The sequence below is a fragment of the Epinephelus moara genome, chromosome 15, assembly GCF_006386435.1.
Source record: "Epinephelus moara isolate mb chromosome 15, YSFRI_EMoa_1.0, whole genome shotgun sequence".
NCBI lineage: Eukaryota > Metazoa > Chordata > Actinopteri > Perciformes > Serranidae > Epinephelus > Epinephelus moara.
The window spans coordinates 16,568,382-16,582,001 of record NC_065520.1 but is presented as its reverse complement, the minus strand read 5'-3'; the positions used below and the strand labels follow the sequence as shown (position 1 = coordinate 16,582,001).

Here is a 13,620-nt window from a genome sequence, read left to right as displayed (position 1 = left end):
AGCTCGATATACATACAGGATTATGCAAACAGCGACCTCCTGTGGCCATAAAGAGGAAGTACTGGGGTAAGCATGGCACAATACCATGTTTGCATGGCAAATAAGGAAAGGTAACATAAGGTCATGACGTGATGTCAGGGAAGACAGTTGGTTTTGTTTTCTGCTCTCTGCTAAAAAAAATAAATGCTGTGGTTATTATGGTACTTATTTCAGATCTATTCAAACAGGACCATGCAAATACAACGGGAGGTCCATTTATAATGTGTTCAAGAAACATGTCTTGGGTATTTAAAATAAATCCAAGATATTTAAAGTTGAATGTCCCTTTCCTAGAGAAAACAAAACGCATAACTCCCTCCCCAGTGCATAAAAACATATTTAAAGTGCCTACCTGGTTTGGCACCACCCCTTCACCTCTCATAAATCATGAATCATTTCTGAAGCTATATTTATGTGTGATGGTGTCAGTCATTAATGTTGTACTTCATATTTAATTTATGGAGAGGGTTGTAGCTTTTTTCTTGGGATGGGGGTGTTCCAATCGTTTGATGAACGACAGACGACGAAATGATATGTATGACAGGGGACTTCTGCTAGCGAGCTAGCTAGCTAACCAGCTAACACTACGAGGCAGCATAGTTATACTAGCTGGCGTGTTATCGTAATGTGAAAAATCCAACAATTTTGCAGAACAGTACAGATGACAGACGCCAGATAGTGCAAGCTAGCTAGCTAGCTAGCTAACAAGCAACCTGATGACGGTAACGTTAGCTAGCTGGCTAGCTTCCTGTCAACGCCAATCTAGACATCGTGAATAGCAATAAAAAATTGTTAAACCGTTCTCTACACAAATACGGTTATTCTAAAACATTTTTACAAGAGTTCCATGTTTACTTGCGAAATTATACGCACACGTATGAACTTTTTTCCCCGTCTCTTGCTCGGTGGTAGCCATGGCGACGTCTACCCCTCGCTGGCAAGTCAGCATCTGAAATCCCTCGCTCCGAAGGGCTAGTTTCATACCCACTACCCGTCGTTATGCCCCCTACCCCTGCACGCAAAAAGGAATTGGGACACCACTACCCCTCGCAGGAACGCGCAAATCTAGGGGTAGGGCTAAGGGGGGTATTGGGACGGGCCCTTAGCCTCCCCCAGTGTTGACTCCATGGCTACGGCCCTGTCTTATTCCTCCACAGGCTCAGCTACACAGCAGCAGGCCTGGATCATGTGAGGAAACAGTCTTGCCCAAGGGCCCTTCAGAAGCACATATTAGCTGATAAAGAGCGTCTGTTATCATTAATTCGGTTAAAAATTTCCATATGCAGACTGAAACCGGATTTATAACGAGTGACACTCCCATTCTGCACAAATACAAATTAAATTATTCGACGTGGGAAACTTACTTGTCAGGGCAAATAAAATAAAAAGAATGACACAAACAACCAAAAATCCTCATACATATTTAATCATATGTAAGTCGTGTTTAAAAAAGGGAATGAAACGCCATGTGGGCCGTATCAACAGACAAACAAGCCCCGTGTTTTGGGGGATTCTGACCCAAGGCAGCTGTGCTAGGAAAGATAGAAAAACCTCTAGCAGCACTAGTTGTTTTTTCTCTACATGTTAGAGAACTAAACCACTGAGTTTTCTGCCTTCAACAGATTTCAACAAGTGCAAATCTGACAAGGTAATAATGTGCTTAAGGCCTCAGATTGTTGGACAGGAAAAGCACCAGATAGAAAACGGTTACGGTGCAAGGAAAACTGAACGTAAAAAATTCTACCAAGTTTGGAAAAAGCCTCAAGAATGATGCAAATTATGAGTTTAATTCCAAGAAGTGCCAATAACCATAAAGGCAGGAGTTAACGTGAGAAATGATGTTTCTCCTGCAGACAGGACCCTGAACATTCAAGAAATACTTTGCTGGTAATTGCTTTCATCAAGACGTTAAGTACTTCTCAGAAACAGGACTAGTTCTGGCTTCTTCCGCTGACGGTGATCCAGGTTTCGTCTTTGGGTGTGGACACCAGCTCTGATCGGACCTCCATGACCTGTCCCTTTATCTGGTGGAGCTTCAGCTGCCGCACCAGCGTGCTGAGCAGGACAGTAGCGACGGTGTAGGCGAACCTGCCAGAGAGACCGAATATAATAAGAGTCGATAAAATCTCCAAGCTAATCTGGAAGTTTTAGTGTTCTGTACCTGAGCTCTGGACACGTTTGATTCCCTGAGAATCCGAGCAGACAGAAGGTCTTCCTGACTGATTCCTCCTCAAATCGATCCGGGTCAAACCTGAGGGATGAAGAACGCTGCGTGAACTCAGCCTCCCTCCTTCATTTCTTCCACCACCTACTTGATCTGATTTGATTTTGACTTGATTTATAATTGATATCAAGGCCTTCCTTATATGCAACCCTTGCAGCCCAGACCGGACATTATTGGTGAACACGTGAAGAGTGAATGCAAAGTGAACCTGTATGGGATGCTCCAGGCGTCAGAGTCTTGCAGGACCACTCCCAAAGCGTAGATGACCAAAGTCTGAAATGAGGCAAAAACAAAACTATGATCAACATTTCTTTTCTTACAATTTATCTATCATCTACATTATTATTGTTCCCAATATTCTCAACACCTCTCTCCAATAAACCTGTCTGACTGTCTAGATGTGATAATTCCTTGATGAGCAGAAGAGAAATAACCAGACAGAGAGACACAGACAGCAAGAAACCAGATACCTGTTTGGGGATGACATGTTGATCGACTTTGCCCTCCACCCCCTGAAGCCGAGCCGCGACGGGGGTCAGCTTGGCGGTCCTCACCGTCTCGTTGAGGACCTGCTGGCAGTATCTGTCCGGGGACAGAAATGTGATCAGATCACAGATCAGTTTCACCCATCACCACGCAACTTTGTAGGCATATGACCACACATAATCTGAGGGGACCCCTCCTTTATTGACCCCATCAAACAAAATGGGGGCGCTACAGAGCTCATTTCTTTTCTAGGCCTAACCGCCATATGGATTTTTACTAAACTTGGTAGATATGTAGAACAGGACGCCTCAAGGTGACTGGAGAAATTTAACTCTAATTGGCAACTGGGTGGCGCTATAACAACAGAAATATGCTTCAAAATGGCTAAAATGCGACCGATCGCTGTGGCTCCCCCTGTGGACCAAGGTTTGGTATGACTAAGTCATGGTATGGTATGCTGTACTCACTGGGTATCGACTAGTAAACTCAGATTTTACATGTCATGGATGAGACACAAAGCCAGGTCCAAAGATCTTACCTGAGCTGAGGGATTTTGTCCAAGGTCACTGGGTCTGAACCCAGAACCTCATCCAGCTCCTGGTACAGTTTGTTCTGAAGTTCCTCTGAGGTGGACAGGAAGTGAAGTGCCCAGATACACACTGCCGAAACATTTTACATTTAAACACTAGGGACATTTTGGGGTCTGATTTCTTGTTCTCACACACTTAAGTTGCCATTAATGGACATGCTGACTGTTGCATCTTGACATGATGTACACAGAAACCATGACATCATCCATTGACTTGGGGACTACTATTTGGAAGACTTGAGTTCGGCATTTTGGCTTGAAACTATTAATAAGGACCATAAACGCAACAAGAAAAAGTTTACTGAGGTCATAAATGAAATGCAAAGTCGGGACACTTCTCTTTGCAAAAAGTGGAATCGCCCCCTGCTGGCCGTAAGAAAGAATGCAGGTTTAAGGCACTGCAATTGGCCTCACTTTTTTGCCCCTAGAGGCTACGTCCACTTCTTTGATACACTCTATGTACACGTCATACATATAAATTCTCAGCTGTTCTTCTTGTCCTCATTACTAGTGAGGAAAACCTCCCCTGTTTTTAACCATAAGCTGAGAACGATGTGATTTTCTGCAGGTAGTTTGACACTGAAGGTGACAGTTAATTGCAGCCCTGAATCTTAATCAACTAGACTGTGACTGCGTTCATGGTTGTCACTTACAGTTAGCAGTGATGACGCATCCGGCCTGAGTGAAAACCATGCATTCCTCCATGATCTGAAATAAACAAACAAATAAATAAATAAATACACAGACGCTTGAGTAAGTGCCTGCAGTTGTATGCCAACCAATCACGGTGCAGTTTGCGTCCACGTCTGTCCAGACTCCTGAGATATGGTGTTAATGGGCAAGCAGTCATCCCCAAAACATAACGCTTCAAGTCACGGTATAAAAATCATTTCAGCAATCTTTTAAGGAACCATGACGATCTTTCAGTTGCGTTTGGGGTTTTAAACTAGCACTGGCGACTGCATCAGTATTCACCTGTCGTTCTGTGAGGCTGGACTGAAGCAGAGCGTCCACAAATGTCGTCTGCTTCCTCTGGGCTTTCCTCTCCTTCGCCACTGACAGCAGCACCGACTCCATCTCTGACAGAGCTGAACACCCGGGAAGAAAAGAAACACAAAGACGCTGTCATGTTACGTCTTCACATTTCTGGCTGCCTGACACTCACACTGGGGTTACGAGTTAAAAAGACTGCATTTCAACCATCCAGCTCTTCAGACAGCATCCAAAATTAACTCCAGCAAGCACCAAGGCCCAGTCGCAAATGCGTCTTGACAGGTAAATCAATAAACCTCCCTAAAACAGTGGCTGTTCACTGATTAAGGTTGGTTATAGGCAGTCTTTATCTGCTCTGAGACTCTGTTTCAAGCTGTCTGTCAAGCTGCTCCACACACACACAGATCGTGTCTGAGCCTCTGCAAACTTTCCCTCCTGTTCCTTCGCAGCACAACGACGGAAGAAACCCGACGCTGCTCCCACATGTCAACACACAGCAGGTGCGCCAGACGCCACCTCTGTTAAAGCTGAGAAAACTCACGATGCAAACCACGCTCACCCTTCTCATAATGTCCCTTCCTGCTGGAGCTCTTCTCCAGGGAGCCGTCCAAGTAGCCTTTTCCGATTTCTGACCAGATCTGGAGAGACAGAAGAAGAGAGAAACAGAATTAAGTGACACATTTCAACACGGCTTGCCACAGAAGCTACCTTTAAACGGAGGCAGTGCTGTAGATGGTGGTAGCATGTGAGCGTGACTTTGAACGTGACATGGTTGTTGGTGCCAGACAGGCTGGTCTGAGTATTTCAGACACTGCTAATCTACTGGGATTTTCACACACAACCATTTTGCGCAAGAGGTTACACTAAGGCTTTCTCCCTGAGGGTAGGTGGATGTGTCTCACCGCGTCGTGGTTCTTGCGGAAGGACAGGACCTTGGCGTCGTCTTTGAAGCTCTCTCCCAGAGCCAGCTGGGTGACAGTCTTCAAGGCCAGACCCAGCAGGTGGGCACACAGAGGGATGTGTTGAGAGTCTGGGAATGACTTCCACTTTCCCACCAGCTCCTCCACCAGCTACGGAAAGGAAGGTATATTTAGAAATATGTCTGAGTGCTTTGCAGTAGTAAATACGTCCTTTCATGGTTGATACAAACCTTCAGCACAAGAGGGAAGTTGTTTTTCAGTGTGTTGTTGATGGCATTCTCATACACCTTTTTCCTTAATACAGTCTCAGCAGCTCCGCCCCCCATTCCTGACTGGTATCCCAGCAACGACTTCAGCATCGTCTCAAAGGAGTCAGCTGAGACAAAAAGGCAGAAAAAGCATATCTTTATTTACTACACACACACACACTACAAGAGACAAATCCAAACAGCATGGGAATAAATGGTGATCGTACTCGTGTGGTTGGGGTTGATGTGCTGCTGAAGCTGGTGCACGGAGCCCAGGCTGACCACTGGCCGACCGCCAAACCAGAACGACGCCACAGACCCAAACTCCTGATGCAGAGTGACGAGGAACTCGTGCAGACTGCCTTTGTTCACAATGTCCTGCAGGTTCCCATCCCTGACGGAGTGTGTGAACAACCAGTGATGTACATTTGTTGCACACTGCCCTGTACATGTCCACTGTCTTTAGATAGTCTTTGTTTGTTATTCACTTATTGTTTATGAACTTTACAACATCCTGTTACTAAATGAAAGCTGACAGCAGCTGCAAGAAGAAGTAAAGATGTCAACTTACTTTTCATCTGTGGGATTGAGACCTGGGATACCAGAGGCCCTTCTGGATGACTGAAAACACATTATAAATTAGATTTATGTGTATAACATAGGCATACAATATAGTATACTTCCTATATAGGTGTTCAGCCACATCTACTGTCTCCTCTGATGAGTTTATATGCTGGTTATTCTTTTCCCAATTACAGCTAGAGCCGATACATTACTGTTTCAGTCAGTAGTGTGGAATCTCGTTGAAAAATACGGCAATTTAACGTTTCTTCACTGACCGGCAAATACGCATATTGCAAAACACCTCCTGAATGCATCTGATCATTTGTTAAGATATTCTGGTAAATTCGGCATACATGTTATAAACTACACAGCATCCACTGTCAAATATTTAACTTTAATAGTAAGTCAAAGTAAGCGAATACGGTCGTCGTTGCCGCCCACTGCGAGCTCTTAAAAGTTGTATTTCTGTGAATAAAGTTACTGACTGGTGTCTTAGATGTACGCCGAATTGACAAAATTATTCTTACAACTCATTTAAGATATTAAATTATGCTACTTGAGACGTTTCCGCTTGCCAGTGAGCAAAGGAACATTAAATGAGCACTTTCTGAGCGGACGCTGGTAACGTACAGCTAACTAGCTAGCTAACTTGAAGCTAACTCCCAACTTGCAGTGACTTACCGGATACAAATAGAGAACAGCGCCGACCAAGATGATGACAAACGTGACAGCGAAGATGGCAAAGTCCAGCATGACTTCTCGCTTCAAGCTGCACTGTTTTGCAAACTTTTAGACATGAATATGTGGAGATTTCCTCCCCAAACTGAGAACACACACCGTTACCACGTCAACAGAAACTTAACGGGCGAGACTCCCGCTCTGTGCTCGACTGCACGGTCTGGATGGCAGGCAGCGCAAACTAGTTGATCTCAGAGAGAATCGATGGGTGAGCTCGATTAAATAAACAAACACTATTATTTTATAATATTTATAATTTATTATTAATTTTACATATGTATTATATAAAAATTAGAATATATTTACATTTATATTGAATATATTATATATTTATGTATACTGTATTTATGATAATATACATATTTCATTTAATTAATTTATAAAAATAAATTTATTTATTAATTATAATATATCAATATATATTATATTTATATTTTAAAAGAAATTTAGAATTTAAATAATTATATTTAAGTTATATTATAATATATTTACACTTATCTTGAATATATTATATATTTATGTATACTATATTTGTAATATATATATTTCATTTAATTAATTTATAAAAAAAAAATATATTGATTATATATCACAATATATTATTATAATCCATTTTAATATATCAATATATTATTATATTTATATTTGAAAACAAATTTAAAATTTAAATAATTATATTTGTTACATTATATTTACATTTATATTGAATATATTATATATTTATGTATACTATATTTATGATAAATATATTTCATTTAATTAATTTATAGAAATACATTTATATTAATTATATATCATAAATTATATTATTATAATACATTATAATATATCAATATATACTATTATATTTTAAAACAAATTTAGAATTTAAATAATTATATTTAAGTTATATTATAATATATTTACATTTATATTGAATATATTACATATTTATGTATACTATATTTATTATAATATATATATATTTAATTTAATTTATAGAAATAAATTTATATTAATTATATATCATACATTATATTATTATAATACATTATATCAATATATATTATATTTTAAAACAAATTTAAAATTTTAATAATTATATTTAAGTTAGAATATATTTACATTTATATTGAATATATTATATATTTATGTATACTATATTTATAATATATATATTTCATTTAATTCATTGATAAAAATGTATTTATATTAATTATATATCATGCATTATATTATTATATGTTATAATATATCATATTTATATTTTAAAACAAATTTAGAATTTAAATAATTATATTTAAGTTATATTATAATAATTTTATATATATAGGTTATGTATGTGTATATATATACTATATATATATGTAATTTTTCCAGCATGCACATACATATTACGTATGTAATTATGATGTACATATACATGTTGCAATTATGCATATAATAACTCACGCTGGGTTTGAACCAGGAACCCTCTCGCTGTGAGTTTTGTCAGTGCATATGATAAATAAACAACTTAAATGAAATAAAGAGGCGCTGTTGGTTTTTTTGATCAATATTTAAAAAGAGACGAGCACATTTACATTTCAAAAATATAAAAATAATCTACAACACATTCAGAGTTCACTGCAAAAATATAGTGCAAGAAAACGTGCAAAATGACAACAGAGCTGTACAGTGTGTGTCGGAGCAGATGTTCTCAGGCGGTCATTTCTGATTTGTCCTCCAGCTTGGGAGGCTCCACGTCCATGGCCTCCAGATATTCTGAGGAAGAAAGACAAGATAATAAAATCTTTTTTCTCTCCTGTTTGAGGTGGGTTTGCAACAACACAGACTATTCTCCCTCACCAGCAGTTTTGTCTACACCCGGTCGAGTGGCGATGAAGATCCAAGCCAGCCCCACCAGCAGAGCCACCACCAGGTTGACGGTCACCCACGGGTGGAGAATCTGGTGCTCTGACCCCGGCGGCCTGGAGAAGAAAGAGTGTCATACCCAGGCTTCATTGTAAGACAGAAACAAAATGATTCCAGTGAGCTCACCATAGTGTAGTGTTATAGGCTGGGTACAGGTTGATCCGATCGCTGGTCATCTGCTGGCTCAGAGAGAGGACCAGCGCTGAGAAATACACTGGAGGAAAGCAGAAAGCAAACACTCTCAACTCACACTCTGAGAGGACAAGCATCGCTGAAGCTAACTTGGATGGCGAATAAGTCACGTGGACTCACAGAAAGAGGCGAGAGCGACGGGTTCCAGTGTGAGGAACTCCAGCAGAGCCACGGAGCCTTTGGCCATGTTCACTCTGACAACACAAGAGCTCATCTTTATCAGCTGCTCTCCTTCTCATACTTCCACACACACACACACACACATTTACTGAGCAGCTGCACTGTAAGAATGTGAGATGTGGGTGGTTTACCTGTCGAAGGAGGCCACCGTGCTGATGGCCAGCAGCATGTAGAGCAGAGACTGGGACGGGTACGCCAGGCTGTGGTACTGCTCCAGCAGGTTGGACAGAGCGGTGAGGTGCTGCCCGGCCAACATGTACACCACCACCACGTTCCACACGGCGTAGCCCGCCAGGAAGCCGTGACAGTACAGGCCGAACACCCTGCAACGCATGCAGAGGAGAGGAGACATTCAGGGAGGGGCACCAAACACTATTATATTATATTCTTTCACTGTATGAGACACTTTTCCTTCACCTGAAGCCGGCGTGCACTCTGAGAGAAACGTGCTTGGTGGTCCAGAGCGGCTGAATGTGCTGGAAGTCTGTCATGTTGTCCATCTGGTCGCTGGTCTTCCTCCAGTCTGAGCGCTCGGCAGCCTGGAAACGCTCTGCACATCGTGGACACACAAGAATCACAATTTTGAACAAGTTGGGCCTGTTTGATTTTATTTGTTTTATTGTTTCTATTGTATGAGTGGGGTATATATATATGTAAATAAATATTCATACATCGTCTCTGATGGGTGACCAGACGATGATAGTTGTTCTTTCTTTTGTTGTTGTGTTTTTAGGAAATGTGAGGAAACTAGGTATTTCCTTTTAGAAAAAATATGGTATTTTAAATTTTCTCTCTTATCCTTTGTTTTTTGTTTTTTTTAACTTCAAACTGTATTTTTGTTTTATTTTAACAAACTTATTTCAAATAAATTAATTTTTTCTTTAATTTTTTTGATCACTATTACAATCTTTCTAATTTATTTAATGTTATCTTTATTGATTTTTTTACTTCTTTATTTATTTTATATATATATATATATATTATCTAGATATTATATTTATTATTTTATATGTATTTATTTATTTTTAATACATTAATCTTTACACATATTTGTTATATCACTATTACTATCTTTCTATTTTACTTTTTTATTTTTTGTCTGTATTTTTTCTAACATTAATTACTGTTTTATTATCATTATTATTGTATTCATACATTTTTTATAAATACACTCCTACTTTTTTTTTGCATCACTATTACCGTCTTTCTATTTCATTTTTACCTTTTCATTTATTTTTATTTCTGTTATTCATTTATTTTTTCATTATTATTATTTATTAATAATAATAATAATAATATGAATTATTATTTATTATGTTTTGCTTTTATTATTTTTATGTTTATGTATTTTTAATAAATGAATGTTCAATTTGTTTCACTATCATTATTATTTATCTTTATTTATTTATTTAATATGTTTTTAATAACTATTCCTCTCTTTTTACTTTATTGCATTTGAAACTTCTTTATTCATCTATTTCTGTCTATTATTTATTAACTGTTTTATATTTATGAATTTCTTATTATAACTATTAACTATTATTATTTTAACAAGCCTTCTTTTAAACTATTATCACTATTATTATCTCTCCTGTTATCTTTCCATGCAGAGAGGTATATTCAACTGTCCAGAAATGGGCACTGCAGTGTTGAAAATGAGCTACTTATTCATGAATGCTCCTAAAATTTCAATAAACAAAACTGTGGAAACAAAGACTGACCAATTTTGGTATTCAACAGACTCGACTGTGTCCATCTCTCGTTACTCACTGTTCCTCTCTACAAAGACTTTCCCCACCGGCTGGCTCTGAATCTGCGGCGCCGTGAACAGGGCATGCTGGGGGATAGGAGGAGGGGTGTCAGTGATTATATCGTCCTCTTCTACGTCCAGCTCATCGGAAGGCAGCGATTCAACGACTTTGGACTTCCTGAAATCACAAGAGCAAAAGTTCGAGAGGAAAACGCACCACATACAATATCTCCTGCTGTAAATCTGTGTTTTATCACAAATGCAAAGGACGAACTCCGATCAATGCGTTTTAACAATTTTTGCCTAATGTTGCGCTCTTACTTCTTCTTTTTGGGTTTTCTGACTACTTCCTCTCCATCAGTGGTCTGATCTGCTGCATCTCCGTTCACCAGCTCGGCCTGGTCATCTGACAGATCTGCAAACAGGAATGTACACATCTATAAATGTCACTAGGAACCTCCGGGTTGGTCGGAGTAAAACACTCCAGCCTCTAAAATCTAGATTTCACACTGAAACTAATAGTATGTAGAAATGCAGCATCTACAGGGACACTTCTGTTGTCAGTCTTTACCGATGGTGGCAGTTTTCTTCTTCTTCTTCCTCCTCTGAGGCGGTGCGTCCGATGTGGCTTCAAGCGTAAGGTGCTCTCCGATCTCAGATTCCCTCCGGCTGCCCAGGCCTCCCATTTCCATCCCGTGATCTAAACAGGAAACAGCAGATGGAATGGAGCGATGCTCGTGCTATAAGGTATTATTTTTTGTGTGTATGTGTGACATACCGTCCACGTCATCGACTCCATTCGGCTCCTTTCTCACCCTCTTCTTCTTGTGTTTCGGTGCTGCTACTTCTCCTGCACGAGGTCAAAAATAAACCAAGTTACTTCCAGTAATAATATTAGATGCACACATTCCATCTATATCGCATAATTTCTATTCTTTAAATCCTGACTCACCAGCTGTGTCTTGACTTCATGTTTCCGCACGTTCCACCAAAGAGAGAAGAAGAAGTTTAATTCGACTGTTGAGCATGAGAGCAGTCGATGAAGACACTATATCACAGTAGAGAAACACATGTACCTACCTTGGCATGGTGGGAAGTGATCGCTGTCCTCGCTTAAGAGACAAAAAGACAAGCAGGAGTCAGTTTTGCGCTTTCCAATCACACTTAGCCAATGACACTTAGCAGTTAGTAAAATTGGATTGAGAAGGTCCCATCAAACGAAGTGTAAACACATTAACAAATTACCCCTCCTCAGACACAGTGAGCTCAGATGCAAATGAAGTCTCTTTTAAAATTTGGACTTTAGACTTTTAGATTTTCAGCTCCAGTCAGATTAGACGAGCCAGAGTAAAAGCCCTTACCGTCGTCTTTCTGGCCATTCCACCCAAGAACCAAGTAAGAGTGGAGAGCAGCTACTGTGCACATAACATCCTGGCTGACACTTAAATCCTCGGCTAAATCTGTGTTCATACATCCACCAGGACTGAGGATTACTCAGGGCAGAGGTCAGACGACTCAGAACTTTCCAGACTCAGTGTGTGGGTGAGTGAAACGTCCAGGAAGTGTCTGTGGAATCTGGTTTAATCTTTCTGACGCTGCTTGATATAAACAACAAGTGTTTACTTTCTCCTCACATACCTTCTTTCAATTTCCCAGGACCTTCTTTGTTACTTTTCAGCTTTTATTAGGAGATAAATAATGTATACAAAGTTATTTTTCTTTAGGCGAGACTTGATTTTAGTCAGATATCACACAGGTCTTTTCTTCCAGCCCTAATTTAAGTACACCATCTCGGAAAACGAGTTAATTCTCACTTAACACTTTCATTTATGAGTAAAAATGTAGATGACTACATGGATTGCTGACCAGTTGTTACTGCTAGTGACAATAAAACCTGCCTGAGATCAAAAGTGTACTGAAATTAGTAATTTAATCGTCTATAAATAAAATGCATTATTATTATTATCATTATTATTAATGGTGGTTTACATAAGTGCTATTCAAATAATCTTCATTATTCTTCTTCTTCTATTGAATAATAGAGCTTTTAAAATGGAGTAGTTCGGGTTTTAGCTAACTTAAGCAGGGTGCTAAATTTACTTAGGAGTCAGCTAGCTTGCATTAGGTGTAAAGGAGGCCATTATTTCAACATTAATTTAATATTAAATTAGCTTAATGCACCGTAAGGACATAAGAGTAGGGTATTAACACCTGGAGTTATATAACTTACCCGAGGAAGAGGCGGGAGCTCCCTGGGACGCGTTTTCTATCATGGAAACACAAATTATTAGCAATATTTACAAGTATGCTAACAACCGTTAGCTTTCTTAGATATCACAATTGAAAGATATAACTTATCACAAAGCAGTATGAAGGTATTAGTTAACAGTGTGCGGCAGAAATAAATAAAGCAGAAAAGGTATACACTCGACAAATCTAAAAAATATTGCACTTTCCGGTAAAATCTTAAAGTTTTATGCTAGCGCCATAACGCTAGCCACTGCAAAAGAGTAACCGTTATTTCTGGAAAATAATTTACCTTTGAGGCTCCCGTATCCATACTATTCAATTTCTATTGAAAATGCGTCTTTAAATATGAAACTAGTTCAATCATTTTTAGATAATGAGCATATTTTAACGACTACAGCCGTTAAAAAGTGAGTAAACGGCTACTTTTTATATCATCATGCACTTTATTTACACTCTGCGACAGGAGAGCGGTAACCCGGATGTACTTACACACGACTTCCGGTTACTTCAAAATAAAAGCTCCCACACGAAAGAAACAAACGAATTAAAAACGG

At 39.2% G+C, this 13,620-nt stretch overlaps 2 protein-coding genes across 2 annotated transcripts; both read right to left on the bottom strand.

Annotated features, from left to right (window-relative positions):
- Positions 1-1,449: 1,449 nt before the first annotated feature.
- LOC126402006 (cytochrome P450 20A1) lies at positions 1,450-6,945 on the bottom strand. Its single transcript, XM_050063640.1, has 13 exons — positions 6,745-6,945; positions 6,071-6,120; positions 5,727-5,893; positions 5,482-5,627; positions 5,234-5,401; positions 4,891-4,969; positions 4,314-4,426; positions 3,992-4,046; positions 3,288-3,408; positions 2,734-2,845; positions 2,472-2,536; positions 2,201-2,290; positions 1,450-2,127 (listed from the first exon to the last, which is right to left on the bottom strand). Exons 1-13 carry the CDS (start codon positions 6,814-6,816, stop codon positions 1,971-1,973), a joined length of 1,395 nt encoding a protein of 464 aa, XP_049919597.1. The 5' UTR covers positions 6,817-6,945; the 3' UTR covers positions 1,450-1,970.
- A 1,365-nt stretch (positions 6,946-8,310) lies between these two features.
- Positions 8,311-13,524, bottom strand: LOC126401924 (transmembrane protein 237B-like). Its single transcript, XM_050063484.1, has 14 exons — positions 13,356-13,524; positions 13,047-13,082; positions 11,897-11,928; positions 11,769-11,782; positions 11,595-11,666; positions 11,388-11,516; positions 11,138-11,231; positions 10,837-10,994; positions 9,484-9,616; positions 9,198-9,389; positions 9,007-9,080; positions 8,821-8,908; positions 8,629-8,750; positions 8,311-8,544 (listed from the first exon to the last, which is right to left on the bottom strand). The coding sequence occupies exons 1-14, from the start codon at positions 13,374-13,376 to the stop codon at positions 8,480-8,482; spliced, it is 1,230 nt and encodes a 409-aa protein (XP_049919441.1). The 5' UTR covers positions 13,377-13,524; the 3' UTR covers positions 8,311-8,479.
- Between the last annotated feature and the right edge of the window lie 96 nt (positions 13,525-13,620).

What these genes read in the sequence shown, in the direction of transcription:
- LOC126401924 (XM_050063484.1), bottom strand. Translation starts at nt 13,376, where the DNA reads ATGGATACGGGAGCCTCAAAG. An exon ending in CGTCGCTCTCGCCTCTTTCT is followed by an intron (nt 8,909 to 9,006) that starts GTGAGTCCACGT and finishes GCTTTCCTCCAG; the next exon opens with TGTATTTCTCAGCGCTGGTC. An exon ending in GCCTATAACACTACACTATG is followed by an intron (nt 8,751 to 8,820) that starts GTGAGCTCACTG and finishes TTTCTTCTCCAG; the next exon opens with GCCGCCGGGGTCAGAGCACC.
- LOC126402006 (XM_050063640.1), bottom strand. Translation starts at nt 6,816, where the DNA reads ATGCTGGACTTTGCCATCTTCGCTGTCACGTTTGTCATCATCTTGGTC. An exon ending in ATGCGTCATCACTGCTAACT is followed by an intron (nt 3,409 to 3,991) that starts GTAAGTGACAAC and finishes ATGTTTCGGCAG; the next exon opens with TGTGTATCTGGGCACTTCAC. An exon ending in CAAACGTGTCCAGAGCTCAG is followed by an intron (nt 2,128 to 2,200) that starts GTACAGAACACT and finishes TCTCTCTGGCAG; the next exon opens with GTTCGCCTACACCGTCGCTA.